General features: G+C 37.0%; 1 protein-coding gene and 3 non-coding genes across 4 annotated transcripts; all 4 read right to left on the reverse strand.

Moving 5' to 3' along the window:
* Window positions 1-7429: 7429 nt before the first annotated feature.
* On the reverse strand, window positions 7430-9492 carry LOC117626714 (60S ribosomal protein L32-1). The gene is made up of 4 exons (XM_034358528.1): window positions 9371-9492; window positions 9139-9241; window positions 7863-8044; window positions 7430-7762 (listed from the first exon to the last, which is right to left on the reverse strand). The coding sequence occupies exons 2-4, from the start codon at window positions 9226-9228 to the stop codon at window positions 7633-7635; spliced, it is 402 nt and encodes a 133-aa protein (XP_034214419.1). The 5' UTR covers window positions 9229-9241; window positions 9371-9492; the 3' UTR covers window positions 7430-7632.
* Window positions 8384-8467, reverse strand: LOC117626828. Its single transcript, XR_004585647.1, has one exon. It is a non-coding gene; the product is annotated as a small nucleolar RNA Z196/R39/R59 family (small nucleolar RNA).
* On the reverse strand, window positions 8562-8637 carry LOC117626827. The gene has a single exon (XR_004585646.1). It is a non-coding gene; the product is annotated as a small nucleolar RNA Z195/SNORD33/SNORD32 family (small nucleolar RNA).
* Window positions 8948-9029, reverse strand: LOC117626835. Its single transcript, XR_004585654.1, has one exon. It is a non-coding gene; the product is annotated as a small nucleolar RNA U31b (small nucleolar RNA).
* Window positions 9493-9843: the final 351 nt, after the last annotated feature.

The following is a 9843-nucleotide window of genomic DNA, read 5'->3' on the forward strand; positions in this document are numbered from 1 at the left end:
AAAAACTGATTATAGCCCGGCAGCTATACTATTTTTAATATAAAAAAGATCCCCCAACCATTTAGAGACACGTGTAAACACTTGTCTTTTTTAAAAAAATTTTAAAACTGAGTATAGCCGGGCGGCTATACTATTTTTAATACAAAAAAGGTCCCCCAACCATTTGGAGCCATGCGTCAACACATTGTTTAAAAAATTTCAAAACTGAGTATAGCCGTTCGGCTATACTATTTTTAATACAAAAAAGGTCCCCCAACCATTTGTAGCCGCGTGTCAACACATGTTTAAAAAAAAAAAAATTCAAAACTGAGTATAGCGGGCGGCTATACTATTTTTAATTATGAAAAAGACTCCAGCCTTGTGGCGCCACATGTCGGCACATGTCTTTTTTTAAAAATTGAAAACATGGAGTATAGCCGCCCGGCTGTACTCCTTTTTTAAAAAAAGAAAAAGAAAAAAGAACCAAAGTAGATATTAATCTTCCTCTATTTGATGTTTTAATATAATTTTTATACCATATGTTATTCTTATTTCATAATATGTGAGAATTATTTGTATAATACGTGAAGTTGTGTGTGTTACTGAAAATTTTGTAAAAAACACGTGTATAATACATTACAAATAAGACTAATATATGTTTGCTTTTTAAAGTTTGCTTTTTAAAGAAAACGTTAGATGTGTATAGAACACGAATGTATTGTTGAAAAATACATACCTACATACGTGTATATATGTATATATGTATATATGCGAATACATATGTAAAAGACTATAACTGCTCGTCTATACTATTTATTATATTCAACTTTTTTTAAATAAAAAAAACCCAGTAACGCCTCTTGCCTATACTATAAATTTTTTTTTAATAAAAAAAACTGAGTATAGCCGGGCGGCGATACTATTTTTAATATAAAAAGGGTTCCCCCAACCATTTGGAGTCACGTGTCAACACATATTTTGTTTAAGAAATTTCAAAACTGAGTATACCCGCGTGGCTATACTATTTTTATACAAAAAAGTTCCCCCAACCATTTGGGGCCACGACCCTTTTTTATATTAAAAATTAGTATAGCCGGGCGGCTATACTCAGTTTTGAATTTTGTTTTTAAGAAGACATGTGTTGACACGTGGCCCCTATTGGTTGGGGGACTTTTTTTATATTGAAAAATTGTATAGCCGCCCGGCTATACCCATTTTTTTTTTTAATATAAAACAAAATATAGTAGAGGCGGGAGGCGTTCCTTTTTTTAAATAAAAAAAATTGAATTTAATAAATAGTATAGACGAGCGGCTATTGTCTTTTACATATGTATTCATATATATACACACACATATGTAGGTACGTATTTGTCAACAATACATTCGTGTTCTATACACGTCTCACGTTTTCTTTAAAAAGCAAACATACAATAGTCGTATTGTACATGTACGTACGTATTTCTAATATTTTATATTAGTATTTTTTACAAAATTTTCACTAACACACACAAATTAATGTATTATATCAATAATTCTCACGTGTTATTGAATAAGAATAACATATGGTATAAAAATTATATTAAAATATCAAATAGTGGAATATTAATATCTACTTTGGATATGTTGCAAATTAATATGCATAAGGTACAAACCAATGCAACTACTCTAGGAGGGTCCTTTTTTGTATTTTCAAAAATTTTTAAAAAAAAAGGAAAAAAAAAAAAAGACGTGTTGTGTTTGGGACAGGTTGGGCTTTCTCGTGCTCGAAGACTGGCACAAGGGGAGTCAACTAAGATACATCTCTTTGCCGCATTGCCTGTTCAGGTTGATGGGGAGCCTTGGTTTCAGCAACCTTGTACATAGGCTATATCCCACCACGGCCAGGTCTCTCTGTCTCTGTCTCTGTCTCTCTCTCTCTCTCCCCAAAGGGGTGTTGATTAGTTTCATCAAATTTAGGTTTTACTGGCAATAGTTCCTATAGATTCTCTTACAATGACAATCTAGTTTATAGCTAAATCTTTCTCTACTTAGATCATATTATCTCATGTGGTGTACAGGCCTTCATGTTGAAGAGGACTGCTGAGGAGCCAATTGGTCATGCAGCTGCCATTATCACTGATGTTCTTGAGAATGCCGAGACCAATCATGTAATAAGTGCTGTGCAGAAGCGAGCTCTTCTTCAAGAAATGGCGCTGAGGCTAACTTAGAAGTTTCCTCTAGCAGCTTAGATTAGTAATCAAAGTTTTGATTGCATCTTCCTTTTCTTTCTTTCAGAAATATTGACATGTTGTATTTGGGACAGGTTGGGCTTTCTCGTGCTCGAAGACTGGCACAAGGGGAGTCAACTAAGATACATCTCTTTGCCGCATTGCCTGTTCAGGTTGATGGGGAGCCTTGGTTTCAGCAACCTTGTACATAGGCTATATCCCACCACGGCCAGGTCTCTCTGTCTCTGTCTCTGTCTCTCTCTCTCTCTCCCCAAAGGGGTGTTGATTAGTTTCATCAAATTTAGGTTTTACTGGCAATAGTTCCTATAGATTCTCTTACAATGACAATCTAGTTTATAGCTAAATCTTTCTCTACTTAGATCATATTATCTCATGTGGTGTACAGGCCTTCATGTTGAAGAGGACTGCTGAGGAGCCAATTGGTCATGCAGCTGCCATTATCACTGATGTTCTTGAGAATGCCGAGACCAATCATGTAATAAGTGCTGTGCAGAAGCGAGCTCTTCTTCAAGAAATGGCGCTGAGGCTAACTTAGAAGTTTCCTCTAGCAGCTTAGATTAGTAATCAAAGTTTGGATTGCATATTCCTTTTCTTTCTTTCAGAAATATTGACATGTTGTATACACCATATCACCACATGTATCTTTCTTTTTGTGGTTTTAATAGGATGCTTCTAATTGGAGCATGGTTGTAAATGAACCTTGTTCAACATAGCCGGAATGGGAACTTCATACAGTTTTGTCCATAATATATATAAATAGGCGCTAAGAGGGTGCTTTTTTTTTAATTTGTTGAGGCCTTCTCCATCATCCACTCAAAAAGGATGAAAAAGGAGGGCTTTCCTCCTAACGTAATAAGCCTCCAAAGTTGGGCTTTTATCTTCTTTCCTTTTCCTCCAAGAATGCATAAAGAACGAAAAGCTTCCGCCCTTGGGGCTTTTTTTCTTTTTCCCCCATGAAGAGATAAAGAGAGAAGCCTGCAAGGTAGGCCTCTCTCTCTCTCTCTCTCTCTCTCTCTCTAAAAAAATATATAAGGAAAAATCAGTTTCAAAAAGCAAATGGCGATTTTCTTCCCCTTCCTCCTTCTCAGTTTTGTTCATTCCATTTCCTAAGTTCGTTCATGCTTGAAGCATCAAAAGGAACAGATAATTGAAAACATGAAGAGAGTTGACAAAGTAGCATCAAAGACTTATACGAACAAGAACCCTTTCAAAGCTCACCTGTTAAATTATTCGAATAAAAATATTTAGTAGATTTAAAGAGTATAGTCGCCTGGATATACTATTTAAATATTCGAATATATTTAGGAAGTATAGCCGCCGGCTATACTATTTAAATATTCTAATATGTTTAAGAAGCAGAGCCGCGCGGCTATACTATTAAATATTCGAATATTTTTTAGCAGTATAGCCGATCGGTTATACTATTTTTCTCATTAAATTTTGATACGAAACTAATCATGGTAGCAAGTGCTTTGTATTTGGAATGATATTTGTTTTACTTGTGAAACGGTTTCAGAATGATTTCAAAAAGGGACGGTAGATGCTCGAATAATGGCATAATAGTAGTGGGTAGGGCTCTTGGGCTATAGAGAAATTGAATTAAGACACCCAAATGATTTCACAAAAGACTTAATAAATAGAAATTAATTACTTTGTGTTATTTTTCTTCAATATTTTTATATTAAATAATAATTAAAATATAATTAATAAGCAAAGTGATTTAAAAAGGCTAAGATATTACTTGATTACGTATAGTAAATTAAAGAAGTAGGCCAAAAAACAAAAGCAAAGAAACACATTTTACATTTATTAAATATTAAAAAAAAGGACGCTCCCAGCCCCTTGGTGCCACGTGTCAAAGGAGTAAAGCCTTTCTTTTTTTTAAAAAAAAAAAAGGGGAAAATGTGTACAGCCGGGCGGCTACACTATTTTTAAAATTAATTCCAAAAAAAGTATAGCCGCGCGGCTATACTATTATATATATATATATATATATAAAATATAAAAAGACCGGCCCATGGCCTAAGCCCACGTGTCAAAGAGGCCTAAGCCCAAGTGTCGAAGAGGCCTAAGCCACACTTTTTTAAATGCAAAAACGAGTATCGCCGCACGGCTATACTATTTTTTTTAAAATTCAAAAAAATAGTACAGCCGGCCGGCTATACGATTATATATATAAAAGGGCCGGCCCATGGCCTAAGCCCACGTGTCAAAGAGGCCTAAGCCCACCTGTCGAAGAGGTAAAGCCACAATATTTTTTAAATGCAAAAACGAGTATAGCCGCCCGGCTATACTATTTTTTTAAAAAAAATTCAAAAAATTGTATAGCCGGGCGGCTATACTATTATATATATAAAAAGGCCGGCCCATGGCCTAAGCCCATGTGTCAAAGAGGCCTATGCCCACCTGTCGAAGAGGTAAAGTCATACTATTTTTTAAACACAAAAAACGGGTATAGCCGCACGGCTATACTATTTTTATACAACCAACCATTTGGAGCCACGTGTCAACAGACTTTTTAAAAATTGCAAAACTGAGTATAGCCGCCCGGCTATACTATTTTTAATACAAAAAGTTCCCCCAACCATTTGGAGCCACGTGTCAGCACTTGTCTTTTAAAAAAATATTTCAAAAGAGAGTATAGCCGGCCGGCTATACTATATTTAATACAAAAAAGGTCGCCCCACCATTTGGATCCACGTGTCAACACATGTTTTTTTTTTTTTTAAAGAAATTTCAAAACTGAGTATAACCGTGTGGCTATACTATTTTTAATTATAAAAAAGACTCCAGCCTTGTGGCGCCACGTGTCAGGACATGTCTTTTTAAAAAAAATTAAAAACATGGAGTATAGCCGCGCGGCTGTACTCCTTTTGAAAAAACTTGCTACTTGCCGACCAAGGAACCACCGCAGCTAGCTTCCTGGTGTTTGAAATCCAGTGTTCTCCACAACCCCAACAGACTTAAACAACCGCCTCTTGTTGATCTCCTCCACCAGTGACCGGTGCAACAATTGGCTTCGCACGTCGATAAGCGATTGAATCTTGGGTAGTTTCCTTTGATGATGACAAAGAGGATGATTTAATTCATGAGGTCTCTGATGATGCAGCTGTGAATTACAGTGTTTGTAGCAATTTGCAGCCCTGCTTTCTGAAGGACAAAATCTAGATTTGTGGCTCTTTCCAATGCAAGAGATTAAGGCATGGTGGTCATCTTCAGTGCCAGAGAAGTAGTTTATGTTGGAGTAGTTGCAGGAGCTGAAGGAGCTCTGAGAACTTGTATCATCATTGATAAACAGATCACCTGCATTGACAAAATATCAGACCAAATGCAGTCAAAGACAAGCAAAGACTAGTTCAAGGAAGTCCTTTTAATGAACATACCTTGAAGACAATGTTGGTCATTAGAAATGTTCTCCCCACAATGGAATTGGGTCTTATAGTGAGAGCTCAAAGCATGGAGAGAGTTTTGGGAGGAAGAATAGGAGGGGAAAGAGTAGAAAGGATGGTGACCATGATCATGATCATCTTCATCATCTTCATCTTCCACATCATTCCTCATTAATCAAACAGTTTCAGTTAGTTTGGTTCCTTTTTTCAACGAGGATTTGAATTTAGGACATTTGAGTTTACAACTCATAACATGTCCTAGCATTCAACAACCTTTAACATGTACATTCTTTTTAAAAATAAATAGTATAGCCGCCCGGCTTTACTTTGAATATATTTCAGGCGTAGAGCCGTGCCGCGCCGCGATGTTGGGTTTTTTTTAATTAATAGTGTACCGCACGGCTATACCCGTAACCTTACAAAAAAAAATAGTATTGCCTGTGGTTATATTTTTAAAATATTCGTACATATTTAAACCCCTTGATCAATGCTTTATGCTTAATTTACGACTTGAAAATATGGCATCAGGTCCAAAAAGGGTGAAAATGAAGTGAAGAATGGGAATACTAGTCACGATCAGACCGTCCATGTTTGTCTCACGCTCACCCCAAAACCATATGACGCCTATCCCACCAAATCTAGTTTTCCCGCCAAGCGATGTCGCTCCCCAATGCAGTGGCGGACCTGTGCAGGCGCAAGGAGGTGCACCTGCACCTCCGGTCGCCAGAGAAGTCCATTACAAGAGCTGGAATTGCACCTCTGCTTCAGAAACGAGATGCACAGCACCTGTTCGACGAAATGCCCAAACCACCTGGGAGGAAAGCGTTAAGTAAGGGTTCTGGAAACCAATGGCCACCACTCTATCCTCTGCTACGCTGCGCTTCCATTATCTCAGATTATGTATAGGGACTGTACCTTTGTGCAACTTCTCGGAGGCGAAATCGTAAATTAAGTTCAACAGCTGTGAATCGTAAATTAAGCCCGCTTGGTAGCTAGGCGGGCCCCCCCTTTCTTTTCTTTTTTTTTTGTAATAAATAGTATAGCCCCACGGCTATACTGGGGTATTTTTATGTTTTTTTAAATTAATCTTGTAGTATATGGATATACTATATATTCAACGAGTATAGCCGATCGGCTATACAGGTGTGCTTTTATTTTTTTCAAATTAATAGTATAGCCGGCTATACTTGTAATTTAAAAGCCGGCTAGGAGTCCTGAAGTACCGCTGCTCGGCTATACCTTTAAATATAATATATGTAAAGAGTACGGCCGTACGGCGATACTGGGTTTTTTTTATAAAATTAATAGTATAGCCGCACGGCTATACTCGTTAGCCCCTTAGCTAGCCTCCTAAGCGTCCCCTTTTTTGTGATAAATAGTATAGCCGCGCGGCTATACTGTGTATGGCCGCTCGGCTATACTGGGGGCCTTTTTAAAAAATAAATAGTATAGCCGACCGGCTATACTCTTTTATTACAGCATTTTCCCATTTAATTTATATTATACACATATGTATTTTCCAATAAAACTTCCATTTTCCATACCCAGTTATTTAAAATACAAACATACAATATTCAGAAGTTTCTGAGTCTTCTTTAAATAATTCCGTTTTAGCGGGAGTTTAACTCCCTGAAATTATTTACATAATGGTTCCTGCATAAGGATCTTCTGGGTCAAGGCGTGGCATTTCCCTGTGAAAATTCATGTATTATACACATAATTTTTATATATTATTGAACAAAAATACATACAAAATTCACATATTATACACAAAATTTTCATGTACTATTGAATAAAAGTAGGCCACAAAATTTCAAAATTGCTAGGGCACCCTTTCTTTAATAAATAGTAAAGGTTGAATTTCCGATCTTCAATGAACACAAAATGATATTAGAACAAAAATGTAACACCTTGTTCATTTGCTAACTGTTGACAATCAAGAGAAAAAATCCGATCTCAGTATTGAAATGTTGGTTACAACTCATTATAAGCCTAAAAAATAACGCTCACTTCAAAAACATAGCTCAGAGCCGAGCTCATTCATCCTCCTGGCTGCGTAGCCTGGCCAGCTTGTTGGTAACAACAACATCAAGCTGGGCTGCTCTCTCAACAATTTCTTTCCTCTTCCTCGTGGACACATTGTGTGCAATCTCCGCGCAGTAGGTCCTGATTAAGATAAGATGGCAAAAAGAATACAAAATTAGACATGACATGTGAAACACTAACTCAGACCATAAGGGAAAAAAAAGAACCGGGCTCAGTTTACCTGTTGTGCATCATCAACAGCTCAAGTTCCTTCGCGTTGTGCACAACAAACTTCTTGAAATGATTAGGAAGATAATGGCGAGTCTTCTTGTCAGAGCCATAACCAATGTTGGGCATCAAAGTGCATCCCTTGAACTTTCTTCTTACACGAGAATCAATACCCTTTGGTCTCCTCCAATTCGTCTGTCAAAGAAACACAAGATGAAACAAAATTACTCAAAGCAATTACAACCAAGGAAATGAAAAGGACCGACTAATAAACTTCGTACGACAAAGTGGATGTTTGCAGGGTTATAGTAACAGAAAGCTGATGAGTAACGAAGCTAACTGTGTCGCAAGACCTGTAAAGCTTTTATGTATGCCCTGTTTAACGAAATGTCCAGCCACAAATATAAATCTGGACATCAGATACCATGGGCAATGACACAAAAAAAAAAAAAAACAACGCTCATGCATATTCACACATACAACAGACAAAAAGGAAGGGCAATCACAACTGTGACTAAAACAAAATGCACAAACTGCAATCTCAGTCGAAAGATGGTGATTTTAACTTAATAATCACAAGATGTCATAAACGTTAAATATTTTACATCATAGATTGCAGGATTACTCTTAAAACAAGAAACAAAAGTAGAGACAATAATCATAAGAAAACAAAAGGAACTATTAAAGTAGTAATAGAAAATGGGGTGTGCAACATAGATCAGATGGTAGTGCATGTAAATATTCATCATTCAAAAGCAGAATAGATGGGTACAAATCATCACTTCTTGTTGCATATCCCCAAACAATAAAAACCTTTTGTTTTAACATGGAGAACAATAAACGTTCAGGATAGAGAGAAAACAAGACTGGGATCAAAACTTTCAGAGTGGCAAAATCAAAACTTTCATTGCTACACCAGATCAGATAGTCGATCACTAATTCACCCTATTGCATCTTAAGATGCAAGTAAGACAGGGCATAGAAGTTATCCTCATATCCATCAAAACCAAGTTTTTTAAAAAATGAAATTGCCAAATAAAAACTGCTTTTACACTAAAAAAACACAACAAACAAATTCATGATAGATATATCGCAATGGAATCAGATATGAATACGTCCATCACCATCTTGCATCTGTTGATGCAAGTAAGACTGGGGCGACAACAGTATCATCATTTTCACCACATAACTCAACACGAACAGAAAACAAAATGAAAGCAAAAAAAAAGGCAGGAAAATGAACACGAAGTTTGTAGAACTGGAAGCTGATAAATGTGAAGGTTTTATACCTTGACGGAGACCTTGCGGTCGCTTTGGGGCCTTTTGAACTGCTTGACCCTCTTCTTCACGATAGCCTTATTCAGCAGCGGCACCGCCATTTTCACTTACCTCCTGCAATAATTTTTAACCAAGAAAGAAGATTGAACTGCATTAGCTAAAACCAATCGAAATAATTAAAACGAATAGAACAGATCTGAAACCCTAGGCTAGAGAGGCGGAGAGAAAGAGAGAGATGCCCACAGTGAAGTTTAGGGTTTTTGCTGAGCCGCCGCGCTCCAGTTTCTACTGGCGCCTCTGCTTTTATAAGCAAAAGTGCGAGATTTCGGGTACTAGGGTTTTGTCATTTGGGGTAGTCTAGAATGGGGTCTGTTTGGTTACTAGCTTAACATAACCCCGTTTAAAAGAGCTGGGCTTCCCACCAAAAGAAAGAATAGCTAGGCTTAAAGGGGCCCACTGATTAATTTCCATTTTGGACTTGCAAACTACACATAGCCAACTGTCGTGGAGGAGTAATCAATTTCTCTCTGGGCACCCTTATTTCCCCTTCTTCGGACACCCGATTGGATCATATATTTCCAAGAATGCCCTTTATTTTACTCACTGAAACTAGTTTTTTCTTTGGACACCCCTTTTTTAATTATTCACTTTCCACTCGACATTGAATTCTAAAATAAGAGTAGATAGTGTGACATTGAAATCTAAAATAAGAGTAG

The sequence above is a fragment of the Prunus dulcis genome, chromosome 4, assembly GCF_902201215.1.
Source record: "Prunus dulcis chromosome 4, ALMONDv2, whole genome shotgun sequence".
In the NCBI taxonomy this organism is placed as follows: domain Eukaryota; kingdom Viridiplantae; phylum Streptophyta; class Magnoliopsida; order Rosales; family Rosaceae; genus Prunus; species Prunus dulcis.

Bases quoted from the DNA above. Each gene is read 5' to 3' on its own strand.
- LOC117626714 (XM_034358528.1), bottom strand. From the start codon at position 9,228: ATGGCGGTGCCGCTGCTGAATAAGGCTATCGTGAAGAAGAGGGTCAAG. The intron at 8,045-9,138 runs GTATAAAACCTT...TTTCTTTGACAG, and splicing joins ACCGCAAGGTCTCCGTCAAG to ACGAATTGGAGGAGACCAAA. The intron at 7,763-7,862 runs GTAAACTGAGCC...TATCTTAATCAG, and splicing joins CTGTTGATGATGCACAACAG to GACCTACTGCGCGGAGATTG.